Source organism: Ovis aries, chromosome 25 (genome assembly GCF_016772045.2).
Source record: "Ovis aries strain OAR_USU_Benz2616 breed Rambouillet chromosome 25, ARS-UI_Ramb_v3.0, whole genome shotgun sequence".
Classification (NCBI taxonomy): domain Eukaryota; kingdom Metazoa; phylum Chordata; class Mammalia; order Artiodactyla; family Bovidae; genus Ovis; species Ovis aries.
Window position 1 is genome coordinate 43,032,455 of NC_056078.1, and position 15,603 is coordinate 43,048,057.

Consider the following 15,603-nt stretch of genomic DNA (forward strand, 5'->3'; position numbering starts at 1 on the left):
AAGAATCCTGGAGTGGTTTGCCATTCCCTTCTCCAGGGGACCTTCCCAGGCCTCCAACCCATTTCTCTTATGTTTCCTGCATGGCTGCTGCTGCTAAGTCACTTCAGTCGTGTCCGACTCTGTGCAACCCCATAGACAGCAGCCCACCAGGCTCCCCCGTCCCTGGGACTCTGCAGGCAAGAATCCTGGAGTGGGTTGCCATTCCCTGCTCCAGGGGACCAACCCAGGGATCCAACCCATTTCTCTTATGTCTCCTGCATGGCAGGAGGGTTCTTTACTGAGCAGCCAGGGTAGGCTGAATTTATATGAAGAATCTCATTTAATTAACTTATTTTTTTGGCCTTACTTCTCATCTTGCAGGATCTTTGTTCACCAACCAGACATTGAACCCAGGCCCATGGCAGCGAAAATGCCAAGTCCTAAACACTGAACCACCAGGGAACTCCCTCATTTAATTCTCCTATTCCCTTGATTATCCCTACTTTATGGTGAGGAAACTGAGTCTCAGAGAGATTAAGAAACTTATTCAGGGTCACACAGCTGCTATACAAGGGAATGGAGATTCAGACTCAGGTACTCTGGCCCCAGCATCGAGGCTCTTTTCACTTCACTGTTTTCCACACTAGGTCCGTGAGACCCCTAGAAAAGGATCGCATTGACGTGGCTGTGATGAGGCATCACAGAGTGGGGTGGGGAGGGTCAAATCTAGTGCACAGGGATGCTTTGGCCACTGTGGAGGGGTACTCTGGTGTCAGAGAGGAAAGGCTCACTGGGCTTAACCTTGCTGATGCTATCACACTCCAGAGTCACATTGACCCTTGATACAAAGACAAAACTCAGGTTTCAGGAGCACAGAAGCAAGGTTCGGTTGCACTATAGGACTCAGTCAAGGCAATGCCTGCAAACCTGCTTCAGGTGGCCAGACAGACAGACTCTGGACCCGGTATTCCTTTTGTTCCACTTAGCACTCGGCATGGGGCATGCTCAACAAATCGATTCAGGACTTTCCAGGTACTTAAATTCCAGTAGCACTCGGGTGTTTTGATTTAAGTCAAGTGTTTGTGCTTCTACTCCTTGGTGATAGGTATCAAGACTCTCTGAGGCACCTACTAAAATCCAAATTGCATGGCCTCCTGTAGATCCTGACTCAGTAGGTTTCAGAGGTGGGCCCCAGCAATCTGTATTTCATTAAGCTTCTCAGATGAGTCTGTGATCGGGCAAGTTTGGGGAACACTTCTTTACACTAATTCTTCTATCAGCAAAGCCACTCTTGTCCTTGTCAAACACTAGGGCCAAGACTGATGTCAAGACAGCAGATGGATGGGGATGGGAGGAGTGGAGGTGGGATGGCTGATTTGGATGCAACTGCTGAGGAGACAGGAGAATTAGGACGACTTTGCAGGTACTCTCTGCTTTATTGGCCCGAGTACCAGAACTCTGGGATCCAGGAGAAAGCATCTGCACAAACTCAGTCAAACTTGAGCGGTGGAGCAACTTCGGGTTTAGCGTACAAGGTCCACTACAGAGCATCCTTTGCTCCTCACATCCATACCCTCTGCCTGTGTTCAGAGCCATTCCTGTTCCTGCAAATTGCCACAGGCCAAGCAAGGCTGCCCGAAAGCCAGATCCCTTCCAGAACAGCTTCAGACTGCTGGGTACCCGTTCCTGTTTTTAGCAACCCATATGGATATAGATATTTAATAATAAAAGTTATTATCAAGATTCAAAAATGACCTAAAAGAAACAAATCTGAGGTGGAAGGAACCCATTAACAGATACATGGATAAACAAAATGTGATTTTATATATATGTATATACATATATAATATTATCTATAGATATCTATGTATCCATACAGATTATCTATAGATATCTATATATCTATATATAATGTAGACATAATTTAATACATTTAAATTTATAGATAACACATATTATTATATATTTAAATTTAATATATTTATCTACCTAATATATATGTGATATAATATATTGAATGTAATTTTTTCCTTTTTAAAGCTGAAAAATGTTTACTATATATATGCAGTGAAACATTATTCAGCTTTAAAAAGGAAGGGAGTTCCTAGACATGCTTCAACATGCATGGAGCTCGAGGACGTCACGCCGGCATGAGCCAGCGCGGGTGTTCAGGACAAGCCTCCCCAGCATGTGCCACTTTTTCATGAAGCTTATTCTGAGCTAAAAGCAATAGACACATTGCAGGCTCAAAAGAAACTGCTGTCCCCACCCCCCAGCTCCCTAGGAAGCATTCAAGCTGAGAATTCTTCCCAGAGAAGCGTTATCACCAGAGACAAACTGTACTTAAGTGACCCCATTCATATGTCAGGGTAAACATCTGAGCGACTGAGCTGATTGAAACATCTAATTACGAAGCGTATACTCTTACTCTTTTCATCCTGTGAATGACGCTTCTGTCCTTGCAAAGCCCAAGCCCCCATCTCTTTCCTTAGCACAGGATGGCATATGTACCTCATTTTACCTGCCTTTGTGCTTCTGTCTCTAAACCTCTCATGTTTGTGGGATTCCCATACATATGAAAATAAATTTGATTTTTTCCTGTTAATCAGTCTCATGTAAATTTAGTTCTTAGCCAGAAGAACCTGGGGGGGGGGGGCAGTTTTCTTCCTTCCCAATAGCAGTCATAAAAGGACAAACACTGTACAATTCCACCTAGGGTTGTCAAGTTCATTGAAACAGCGTGGGACGGTGGTTGCCGGGAACTAGGGAGAGCAGGAGGTGGGGAATTATTGCTTAATGGGTCTGGGATTTCAGTTTGGGAAGAAGAAAGATCTCTGGAGATGGATGGTGGAGATGGTCGCACAAAATCGCAAATATACTTGATGCCACTGATAGTTACTTTTTACAATGGTTAAAATGGTAAATTTCATGTTATGTATATTTTACCATGATTTAAAAAAAGAAAAGAAAGAAATAGGATTGAAAACTAAACTTCCTTCAAGATGGGATTTGGGGATTGGGGTTCTTTTGTTTGTTTTTTAAATTTTTTGGCATGGCTGCTCAGCATATGGAATCTTCGTCTCCCAACCAGGAATCAAGTCTGAGCCCCTTGCACTGGAAGCAACCCGTCTCAACCACTGGACCAGCAGGGAAGCCCCAGGATGGGATTTTGAAAGAGGGAGTAGCTGTTCCTCAGACAGCACCCCAATAGTGGCTGCCTCCCCCTCTCAGCCCGGTTGGCTTGAGACTTACGTGCTGCAACACTGAATTCCATCATCGTCACAGTGACAGCTTTCACAGTTGTCAGTCTCCCAGTCTGATCTCAGCTGGTGTGTGACTCCGCTGAGATCCTTGCATCCTAAAATAACACATGTGGCATCATCAGCAGAGTCCTAGGCTCATGCAACCAGAAAAAGGACCCTGGGGCTAGTTGGTACCATCTGTACTCCACCCCACTCAGAGAGAGAGAATCTCAATGATGTTACAAGCATCTCAGAAAAGTACTCATATATTCATTCATGGCTAAACTCAGTACTTTCTAACTCATACTACTCATCATGTTTTCCTTACAACAAGATTAAATCTACCCAGAGTTCATTTCAGAACAGACATCTCAAGAAAATGTAAGCCCCTCCCTCTTTAATTAGATAGCTATGATGAGCCAAAATCCCCTGATAGCTCAGGGGGAAAGGATACCTGTCAAACCTGAGATAGAGAAAAAAGAAAAAAAGAATCCACCTGTCACCCAGGAGACTTGGGTTCAATCTCTGGGTCAGGAAGATCCCCTGGAGAAGGGAATGGCAACCCACTCCAATACGCATGCCGGGAGATCCCATGGACAGAGGAGCCTGGCTGGCTACAGTCCATGGGGTTGCAAAAGAGTTAGACTTGACTGAGCAACTGAACAACACCAACAAATTATGAGCCCAGGAGTACTTAGGGCAACTTTTTTCTGCTGTATTATCTCTGGATAAATGCCTCTTTTCTCCTCTTTTACTTGGTTTTCAACCCCAAAAGCACATATGAAACATCTTGGACACTTTACAAAAAAAAAAAAAACCTGTGCCTGGGTACCAACACAGAACAAAGAAATCAGAATGTCTGGGCATGGGGCCCAGGCTGCCATATTTTTGGACATTTAGTCCATATTTTGGACCCTTAGTTGGTTCAAATGCTCAACCGTGAATGAGAACCACTGTTGTAGACCCACGGTGGTCCGTGGATCTCATGTATGCTTGAGGAGCCAGCAACATTAGGACCATGTGAGGTCATGAGACATGAAGACTCTCACTCCACTCCAGGCCCACAGAATCAGAATCTGTACTTTATTAAGAGTCCCAGGGGGTTTGCAGACACATTCAGCATTTGAGAAGTACTGGAGTAATCAATGACTCTCAACCCTAACTGCATGTAGGTGTCAATCAAGAAGCTTCTAAATATGTAGATCCTATCCTTGAGAGTCTGACTTACCCGGTTTTGAATGGAGCCTGAACATTAGTAAGCGTCAAAAATTCTCCAGGCAATTCTCATACAGCTAGGATTGAGAGGACTGAGAACCATTTTCTTATATAAATGGAATGTTGAAGCACCTCATTTTACTCCATTTATACATCTGCCCCAACCCTCTGTCTCATGCAGATTTAAGGTTATTCATCTGCCAATAGTTTATATTTACTGAGATGCAATCAAATAACAAAACATAGAAGTCAGGACTGACTTACCATCAGAGGCAGAGCTCTCATTAGGTATGACATAGCACTGGGCATCGCATAAACTCACGAAGGTGGCTAAGGCCGCAAAGCTGATCAGAAGAGCGTTCTGTGCAGGAAAGAAGGGTGAATGGATTCAGGTGCTGATTACTGACTGAGTGTCCTGTGCGGAGGGCCCTGCTGGGCTCTGACGGGTGGTGCGAAGGTAGAGCTTCTATCTTCAGATAATCTAACAAAGAAGCAAGGCTATAAAGTTACTGGAATTAACTGGGGAAAAAGCGAAATGGGAGTGAGAAGTCACAGAGCAATAATGTTAGTGTGCTATTTCACTGCCGAGGAGTTCAGGAAGCCCTCGTGGGTAGGAGATTTGTAGCTGCTTTGCAGGGCATGTATAATCTAAACGACAGAAATAAGGGATTGAAACGAGTTTCAAGAACATAGCAGAACAATGACAAAGATAATAAAACATTGACAAAGATGCGAAGACAAGTAAACCACAGGTGGAGACTCGCTGGAGCTAATTGGGATGGTCAGGGTTCTTAGACCACAGGGCTAAGAACTTCATTTTCCAGATGATAAAGGCACTGCTGATGGCTGGCATTGGATCTGTAGAACAAAGGGAAGCATCAGATTGCTCTTGTCATCATTTTGAGGTGAGCAAACTAAACAAACTTTAAGGTGGGAATTTCCAAGAACCTTTTAAAAAGGAAGATGGGATGAGGGTACTTATTCTGTAAGTGTCTAAAATTAATTATGAGCTGACACTACTTGAAGTAGTGTGTTGCTGATACAAAGAGAGAGAAATAAATGGAACAAAATTTAAAAAAAAAACAGAAAAAATAGACTTATTTACGAGTAAATATAAATATATATTATTAAAATAAATTTAGTCTTTGAAATCTGTAGAGAATGATTATTCAGTGAATGGTATTAGAACAAATGGTGAACTATTTGAGGAAGAAAAAAAGTTAATTTTCTACTTTAGTTATCACAATAAAATAAAAGGATTCAAAGGTTACATTTTTACAATAAGACCATAAACTAAGCACAGAAATACAGGAAAATATTCTAAGCAGAAAAGGAAAAGGAAATAAATAGGTTTAAATATGTAAAAGTTGTAAGTCATAAAATTAAAAAAACAATTACCAAATTTGGAGAACATCAATACAGGAAGAGTTTCTATATATCAATGGGAAAAAGAGCAGCATAGCTGAAAAATGGTAAGCGACATTTCCCACACACAGGCACAGGCCCTGATAGAAGCGATGAATAAACAGGAGAGAGTTCCGCTGACGTACAGCACGAGAAATGTAACCATAGAGAAAACAGTCATAACGGGATGACAAAAATGGTGATTTCATTTATAACACCCAGAGGGAAACAGACATATATGGGAAGTAAGACGCACAAGGGTGGTGTGTATTAGAACAATTTATACGGAGTGTACACCCATTCAAATTCTTAAAACTCTTTACAGCCTTTGCCTTCATCACTTCTAAGTCTTTTCACTTCTAAGACTTGATCCTAAATAGAACAGCGCAGAGGATATCAGCTTCTCCTCAAGGATGGTCACTGCTGTGGGAAAACAGAAATAACCAGTGCTCAAGAACAGGACTGGTTTAGAAGATGGAGATTCAGAAAAGAAACCGGTCAACTGAGGAGGTAAGAGAAAATGAAGTGATGTGAGTAAATGATCACTATATATCATTAAGTGAAATACAGGTTGCAAAGCAGTTTGCTCGGAGTGATTCCTACAATGTAAAAAGACACAGAGAGAGACTGATGTTTTTGTGACACACTTCAGCAAGTCATTTTTGAGCTGAGGGATTGTGACTATTTCTTCTTTGGACTTTCATTTTCTAAATTGTCCACAATGAAATGCCTTGATTTTATAATCAAAGGAATAAACAAATCCTCACAACAAACTCTCCATACGTTTAGCTCAGGACCTGAGGCTGCACCTGCTCTCCCTGTTTTCTTCTTTTGAATAATCTTCAGCTTAAGGTCACTGTGGAAACCGACTGTTTTCTAAAAAAAAAAAAAAAAAAAAAGCCAGCCTCATTAGCAAAATTTCTGCTCTCTTCATCCAAAAAGGGGGCTACTGGAAGCAGGGAAATGACCACAGAAATCTTGAAAGTCTCGTTTCACCGAGTCTCAGAACAGAGAGGTCAACGGACGCGAGCCAGGGCTGCGGACCAGGGTGAGTGAGGAGCGCAGGATTCCCACGACTCCTGCGGCGGCTCTGAGCAGAGGCCTGTGATGCGGTGACTGGAAGGTGGAGTCCGAACACGGTGGCCCAGGGAAAACCAGTTACTCAGTTAACCGACTGACACCATCTCGAAAATGCTTGTCACTGGCATGGTTTCCTCTCTCTCTCTTCCTCTCCCTCTCTCTCCCCTCGTGAAAAGAGAGGTTCCCCTACTTGGATGGGCATCGCCAGGGTTGCTAATAAGGAACCCCCAGTCTCAAGCTCATTGAAGGAGAGGGCCTGGGCCTTTGAATGTTTACCAAGTGCCCCAGGTGAGACGCACAAGAGAAATGATCAAAACCAGTGCTGCTTCAATGTGCATGTGAATCCCTGCGAGATCTTATTAAATAAAAAGCAGATTCAGTGGAATTTAATGAGTCCTCATCCCAGCAAGCTCCCTGACAAGGCCAGTACTGCTGGTCGGAGGGCCACTTCTAAGCAGAGAAACCCTGAACTGCCCTCCACGCTCTGGTCTCCACAGCCCCTCCCGCCTTTCTCCGCTTCCTCTCCTGTCCTCAGTGAACATGGGCCCCTGGCACCCGCAGGCACGGGAGACAGTGCAGCGATAAAGCTGGCATCTGTTACAGTTTCTAGATGGTGGGGCTTCGTGCCCAGCCTTGAGATGAAGCGGGCTGGTGGTGCTCCTAGAAACTGTGTCCTTTGAGCTAAGTCGTTGGTCCTCGAAGAGCCTTGTCCTGTGTGATCAAGAGTCAGGTGTCTTCAGAGCGAGTCTTAGGCTGGGCACGGGCCCTGCCAGCGCTGTAGGTTAGGGTTAAGTTCACTCTGAAGCTGGAGGAGGGGGTCTGAGTGGAATTGGGAGGATCCCATCATCTTTCTGCTATTTCCAGCTCTGTCTCAAGACAGTTTCTGAGGCGTGGCCCAAGGGACGATCCTCTCCAGCCTCACTCGCTGCTCCTGCCGGGGTGGGGGGCCACTTCCTTCTACTTCCCTTGAACCCTGAGAGCAGCCCACTCCATTCCCTTTTACTCATTCTACGAAAGGATACTTTGAAAAAGATCAAGTTTAAATTAAAGACAGAGAAGGGTCTGGATGAGTTTTTACAGATTTCAATGCACACTTCTTTCCTAATGCAGCATGAAAAATGAAAAGGCCTAGGGCACTGTCCCCAAATTTCGCAGAACATAAAAGTCACCCGGGCAGCTTAAAAACCCTGAAACTCAGGCAGGCCTCACTGCAGACCAATTAAGTCAGAATATCTGGGATGGGAGTCAGGTATCAGTATTTTTCACTGACCCCCAGGGGACTCCACCGCACAGGCAAGTTTAGGGACCACTGGCCTAGAGAGAGGGGCTCAGCTGCCCCACAGGCTCCGGGTGAGATCCCTGAGGCAGCTTCTTGCCTTCCCCAGGTCCAGTTTCCTGTAAAATGACACAATGCTGTAGCTCTGAAGTTATATTTAATTTCACAAATCACTCACTCAAAGCCAAGGAATTAAAGAATTAGAGACATATATGAAACCCAACCTGATCCCAAAATTACTGGAAGAAATAACAGCTTAGAGAACAGAAACAATGCTAAATTCACAAAGCTGTTCCCAAGCTCCCAGATGCTCATCCTCCTACACACGGTATTTCAAGTAGAGAAGATTCATGACCAGGTCACATTTACCCGGAACAGTACCCAGCAGAAACATCCACCACAGTTTATGAAAATAAAGACGGTACATATCTCATTTTCCTTCTCCTTTCTGTATGAAACCCGGTCACCCACCATTGTGATGAGCAGGAGTCCTTGCAAGTATGTGCATCTGGGGAAGGTCACACTGGGCTTATATCAGAGACGGCGACTGCACGCTTGGCATCATCAGGAAAGATAACACGCCAAGGTCACATTCAGTGTTTACAGAGGCTTGACTATCAACAGGAAAGGATCGTTTCAGATGATTTATGAGTCGTTCATAAATCAGGTCTCCACCCCAGTCATATGTTTACCCTTGCTGTTCCCACCCCAGTACGCATTCGCCTCTGCTGTGAAAGAGCAGAGGAAGAGAACTCTCCTTCCCTGAGCCTTCCCCTGTGCTGAGTGGGTGGTTAGGCACAGGGCATGCATCTTTTTTATTTCACACACAAAGAAACGAAGATTTACAGAGCCAGGTGTACAGGATGGGCTTCAGGAAGGAACGTGAGAACAGCTTAGCAGCCAGCCCAGCAGGCCTCCTGAGGGTATATTGTGAGACAGCAGAAATGCCCCAAGCCCCCCCACCATGGCTTGAGAACACAGCACCCTCGCAGACAGGGTTCCCTGGACAACCCAGACTTTCTACAGGCCCTCTTCAATCTGAAGTCGCCGCTCCTGACTACGTCAGGCCAGCTTTCCTTCTCTTTGGGCAACCACGATCTTCTGAAAAGCCCAGGATGGCCTTTGGGGAGTGGCGTCAAACAGAACCTTCTGGTGTATTCGAGGAGCTTCGCATTTTACTAGGTTGCTCGGCCTGCCATAACAAAATACTTTAGAGTGGGTGGCTTAAGCAACAGGTGTTTACTTTCCGACAACTCTGGAGGCTAGAAGTCTGAGATCAAGGCTGTTAGCAGGGTCGATTTCTACTGAAGCCTCTCTCTAGGGCTCGTAGACGGCTATCTTCTTGCTGTGGTCTTCCCTCTAAGCACATCTGTGTCCTAATCTCCTTTTCTTAGGAGGATACCAGTCATATTGGATTATGGTACAGTCTAATAATGCCCTATCTTGAATACAGTCATTTCCTGAGGTACTGCTGCTACTGCTGCTGCTGCTAAGTCGCTTCAGTCGTGTCCGACTCTGTGCGACCCCAGAGACGGCCGCCCACCGGGCTCCCCCACCCCTGGGATTCTCCAGGCAAGAACCCTGGAGTGGGTTGCCCCTTCCTTCTCCAATGCATGAAAGTGAAAAGTGGAAGAGAAGTCGCTCAGTCGTGTCCGACTCTTAGCGACCCCATGGACTGCAGCCCACCAGGCTCCTCCGTCCATGGGATTCTCCAGGCAAGAGTACCGGAGTGGGGTGCCATTGCCTTCTCTGAGGTGCTAGGGCTTAGGATTTCAGCATATGAATTTGGGGGTAACACAGTTCAACCCATAGCACCACTGTATCCCCAAATGTCCCCCTACAGCCTGCCACAGTGCCCAAGCTTTCACCCTGGGTTTTCCCCTGCCCACAGAGGCTCACCTCTTTCTTGACTGGCTCTTGGAGCTCCGCAGAGCCGGCCATGGTGATCTTTTCCAGTGCCTGCCTCTACCTCCCCTAAAATAAGTCTTACCCCCCAACACCGCTTGGGGGAGCTCTCCCTTTCCCCCGAGGGGCTGCCGCCCTTCTCACCAGGGACCCCACAGGCCCCTGCACACTTCTGCTGTCTTCTCATGTGTTTAAACTGCCCGCTGCTGCCCCGAAGTTCCTGAAAGTCAGGGGCACATTTGTCGTGGTTCGTGGCCCTTTGGTTTCTTTTTAAACAAGTTTGAAGGATCTCACACAACGTGAGCCCCATCACACCTAAGTCGCATCTAGGACTTGCCATCCTAGAATCCTTGTCACAGGTGTGTGACTTCAGTTCCACAAGCAGACACGCTGAGCAGGACCCTCTTTAAAGGCCACACGGGAACTGCTACTGTACAGAGTCCCCCAGGAAAGATGGCAGTGGCTGATGCTGCTCCGAGCGCGAGGTGTCCAGGGGGCAGCGTCAACGGCTTGAGCGGCAGTGACAGTGAACAGAGGCAGTGGCGTCTCGCTGGAGCAGCGAGGTTTGGGAGTCTACCTGGCCTCGTGGCAGCTGAGCCTGTGTCTCTGGGCTTCCACAAAGCCTGTGAGCTGCCTGACATCTTTAATAAATTTCTTTCCTACTCACAGCCTGGAGCAGGCTTGTTGCTTGCCACTAAGAGCTCTGTGACCAATTAGCAATCATGACTTATTCCTGTCCACGTTCCTCCCAGTAACTGACCTGATGCCTGGCACAGAGCAGGCACACAGGACAGAATCCCACCAGGTGATTCCAAGTGCTCCAGCGAAGGAGAAAGATCCTGACGTCGTCAACCAGTGCCATAGCTAGGAAGTACTCACCGGGTATTCACCAGGTGCTACAAGGAAGGCAGTGCCTGTCTGTGTCCAGAGGAGCTGAGCTGGGGCTTCTGATGGGGAAGGGACTTTGTGAGCAGGTATGAGGGTGGTCCACAGGGAGAGGGGAGGAAGGAGCGCGGAAATGAACAGTCCTCAGACGATCCTGCAGGCAGCTCTGTCCAAACCTGCCTGACACATCTTCACTGTTTGATCCTCTTTCAGTTTCATAGACTGGAGGGACTTTATTTACTTTCTTATTTTAGATTTTTATACACATACACGCATACAGTGGTAGAAACAAAGAGAACATGGAGATAAGCAAAATAAATCCTGTGAAATTTTTAAAAGAAATTCTGTGGTTGTCCTGTCTGAAGAGAACTAATGTCAGCATTATGGAAGGTTCCCATTAAGAACTTTCTAGGTATATCTATCTATCTATACACCATGGATTGTAACCCACCAGGCTCCTCTGTCCATGGAATTCTCCGGGCGAGATTACTGGAATGGGTAGCCATTCCCTTCTCCAAGGGATCTTTCCCACCCGAGGAGCGAACCTGGGTCTCCCGCATTGCAGGCAGATTCTTTACTGTCTGAGCCTTCCTTATTTTCATTAAGGAAAGGCAAAAATCATAAGTGCTTTTTCCCAAGATAGAACATGTACATAATACTATACGTGGGCTATAGAACGTCATTACAGAGTCTGCTTTTCTCATCTAGCAATGCTGTGACCATCTTGTACAGTAACTATTTTAATGCCCACATTTCACTCCATAGAATGGCTCATTTATTTAATCAGCCTCCTCTTGTTGAACACTCAGGCTGTTTCTGACTTTTTTTTTAAGAATTAGGAACACCAACCTAGGAATTTTGTTTTTTAGATAAAAATTTCCCCACACTTACACTACTTTCCTTAGGATATATTCATAGAGGTAGAAATTCTGGGTTGGAAGTATTATTATTTCATTACTTGTTAACCTGAAAGGTGGGGAATGTTACTTTGCTTTAATTTACTTTTTTCTGATGATTGGCCAGGGTGGATATTTTTGGTATGTCTATTTGCCGCCTGCATTTCTCCTTCTGTGGGTAGCCCGCTGCCTTGTTCTTGTGCCTACTTTTCTATTTTGATGGTATTTATATTTTTCTTTTGGATGAGTAGATAGGCTTTTAATATAGTAAAGATATTAATCTTCAACTGTCACAAATGTTAAAATATTTTCCTCACTTTTTTAAAGTTAAAACACTGACTCTGAAGATTGAACTGAGGACTGAGTAATTTTCCTCACCTCTATTTTTACCTTTAATGTGGTATTTTGACATACAGAGATTTTAAGCTTTTTCTTAGATCTATCAGGTATTTACTATACAGCTCCTGCTTTTATTTATGCACGATTAGTAACTAGAAAGGTCATGAGGTTCCCTTTTGGTGGTGTACCACATTTCAGAACATTTTGCTTTCAAATAGGTAATTGCATGTATCTGATTATTAAAAAAAAAAAAGCTTTTTCTTTTAAGAAAAAGCCTCTCTTCCACTTGTCTCCCAGACTCTCAGTTTCTCTCGTTAGAACTCCCGGCTGTTACTGATTCCTTAAATATCCGTCTTCCTGGAGGCGGTTTACACGGACGTATCCGTGCGCACTTGCCTTTTGAAACACCATTCATAGCGTGTCGCACACACTGTTCTGCATTTTGCCTTTTCCTCTTCTGCTAGTGCTCCGTTCTCTTTAATACTTGCCTAATAGAGATTCAAGTTTGATCCCCGGGTCAGGAAGATCCCCTGGAGAAGAAAATGGCAAACCACTCCAATATTCTTGCATGGGAAATCCCATGGACAGAGGATGCTGCTGCTGCTGCTGCTGCTGCTGCTGCTAAGTCGCTTCAGTCGTATCCGACTCTGTGTGACCCCACAGACGGCAGCCCACCAGGCTCCCCCGTCCCTGGGATTCTCCAGGCAAGAACACTGGAGTGGGTTGCCATTTCCTTCTCCAATGCATGAAAGTGAAAAGTGAAAGGAAGTCGCTCAGTCATGTCCAACCCTCAGCGACCCCATGGACTGCAGCCTACCAGGCTCCTCCGTCCATGGGATTTGAAATGAGCCCATGGGGTCACAAATGAGTTGGACACAAATTTGCAACTAAGCAATAACAATATCCTACCATCTGGCTGTAGGGTAACTAGTCTCTTATTGACGAAATCGCTATTTAAGTTGCTTCCAGGTTTTACTCTTACTAACCATGCTGCTACAAACATGCCTTTGAATCCCATTCCCATTTAAAAAAAACCTTTGTATCTTTAAATAATTTACGATCCACAAGAATTTGCGAAAACAGTACAGAGAGTTCCTGTGTATCATCAGCCAGCTTTTGCCAATGATAACATCTTAAATAACCATGGAACATTTTCAAACCAACAAGAGATCAACCTTGGTACAATGGTAACGTACTAAAACTAAACTATAACTTTATTCTGATTTTATCAGTTTTCATATGCACTTTATGGCAATTTCTTGTGTCCAATTGCCGCTTAATAGCACTTCCCACTTGCCTTTCTGGGCCTTTTCTACTCGTGTTATTTTCAAAGCAGGGTGGGGATAAGTGGAGGTGCCCCAGCACACGTGACATCTTACAGCAGCTTTGTCCTTGTCCAAGTAACACTGGACATTGCCTAACCTTTTCACGACTGACAATCTCTGCCAGATGGTTTTTATAAAGGTCCTTGATTCATTTTCTGTTCATCTCTGGGTGTGTGTGTGTGTGTGTGTGAGAGAGAGAGAGAGAGAGAGAGAGAGAGCCTGGTATAGCAGGGAAAGTCTAGGATTCATACGACTTAATGTTTCACAAATTTGTTCCCTACTTTTTTCCATAAAGATGGACATGATAAATTATAAACAAATATGACATATTGGTGCAAGGGAAAAATGATTTCAACTAGTCCAGTGACTGCACAGCTGCCTGGGTGTGTGATCCTGGGCAGCACACTGAAGGAGTGGCACAAGCTTCCTAGTGCTGAAAAGTCAGTGTTGCTTAGGAAGGCTTAGGACCGTGCGCTCTGCGGGCAGACAGACCAGAGCTGGACTCCTGATTCCAAAAGGTTTACTGTGTGTTCTCCGGCAAGTTACTTAACCTCTCTGAGTTTAACTATTCATCTAAAAGGGGGATTACAACAGCACCCACTCGGTCGAGTCGTTCTGAAAACTAAAGGGGGCAAAAGTACTAAGAGTAAAGCCAGGTCACCTTCAGCGGTTTCTCCTCCTGCTCCGAGTCAGGCTGGAGTCCTTCAGGACCCATCAGCTCCTCCACGACCCTCGGCCCCCTGGCCCCTCTGACCTTGTCTTCCCTGCAGGCCAGTCACAGGATCCATGCCTACTGGCCTCGCCCTCCTTGCAGACCCCCAGTCACCTTCTCTGGAGGTCCTTTCCTGAGCAGCTACAGACCATCTACTCCGTTTCTCATTGTCCATCCCTCCCCCAGCTAGAACATCAGCTCCTTTAGGGCTGGCACTCTCCTCTTTTATTCATGTTTTTATTCCCAACCCTCAGGAAAGTGCCTGGTGCAGAGTAGGGGCTCAAAAATATGTGTTGAGGGATCCGGAAACAAAACAGCGCTTGCCCAGTTCCTAACACCCAGTTCCTGCTCTGTACACGGAACCACAGCTGCACTGCTGCTGTCGTATAAACTGAGAATGATGGGGACACCCACCAGGCCTGCTGTGAGATTTAAACTAAACCGCGTATGTCGGAAGGGTTGTAGAAACTGTAAAGTGCTATGCAGACAGGGGAGGAGCGTTCTGATTACAAGGTTGTTTACTGATACGCTTTCTGCGCATTAGAACCTTCACTGATTGTCTGGCTGATCCTCGGGTCTCAACAGATCACAGCCTGTCACAGAATAACCATGGCAGGCAAGTTCATCTGTCCCCATCAGGGTGCAAAGCTTACTGCTCCATGTTCTGCTGGCACAACTGGCCAGGATAAATGCTTGGCGAGGCGGCACACGTGCTCTCCCCATTGTTCCAAAAATGTGTGCCAGTCTCTTCCTCCACCCAAGTCACTGCTGACCTCTGGGGAGCATTCACCATGCCATCCCAGGCTCCAACTGTCCGGAGAGAAAATTTTCCATGACTCTCCTTTGAAATTCACTTTCTAGGTAAGGAGTGTTGTGCCAGTATTTCATCTTGCTGTAATTAAAAAGGACAATGTGGAGACACTCTCCGGGGGAAGCTGGCTTGCGTGGAGAGGGAGCAGTGTCCTGGTGGGGTTGCCGTGTTCTAGGCTGTAATGCTCTGCAGAGGAAGCTGGGTCTTCCCACAGGGTTGCACCAAACTCCCCAGAAGCCCATAGATGAACGCTGACCTGACAAGGCCCGTTCACCACACTGGCTAGCACAAAACGGAAAAGGAACTGCCTGTGCCAGAAGGCGGCCCTGTGGCGGCACTCTAGCGGCCCAGCAAGGGGCTTCCTGGCAAGATCTCTGAGCTCTCCCACTCTGCAGCCACAGACAGAAGACCCTCTCACTATCCAGGAGCCCATGAGAAAGAACGCCTGATTGGAACTCAGACATGCCGTCTGCAAACTGCACTCTCCCCCGTATCCCACTGCATCTGTGGGCCAGGCTCTGCTTTTAGGAAATG

At 45.8% G+C, this 15,603-nt stretch overlaps 1 protein-coding gene across 2 annotated transcripts in view; it reads right to left on the reverse strand.

The window, feature by feature from the left end:
• Positions 1-8,702, reverse strand: part of MSMB (microseminoprotein beta) — a 34,313-nt gene extending 25,611 nt beyond the window's left edge. Inside the window, exons 1-3 of one of the 2 annotated variants that reach the window (XM_004021566.6) lie at positions 8,668-8,702; positions 4,701-4,797; positions 3,232-3,337 (exon numbers count right to left, since the gene is read on the reverse strand). In XM_004021566.6, coding sequence (XP_004021615.1) covers positions 3,232-3,337; positions 4,701-4,797; positions 8,668-8,670 — 206 coding nt within the window. In that variant the 5' untranslated portion in view covers positions 8,671-8,702. Of the gene's footprint in view, positions 1-3,231; positions 3,338-4,700; positions 4,798-8,565 lie in introns of both variants that reach the window. The other variant, XM_042240809.2, reaches the window with a different exon arrangement.
• Positions 8,703-15,603: the final 6,901 nt, after the last annotated feature.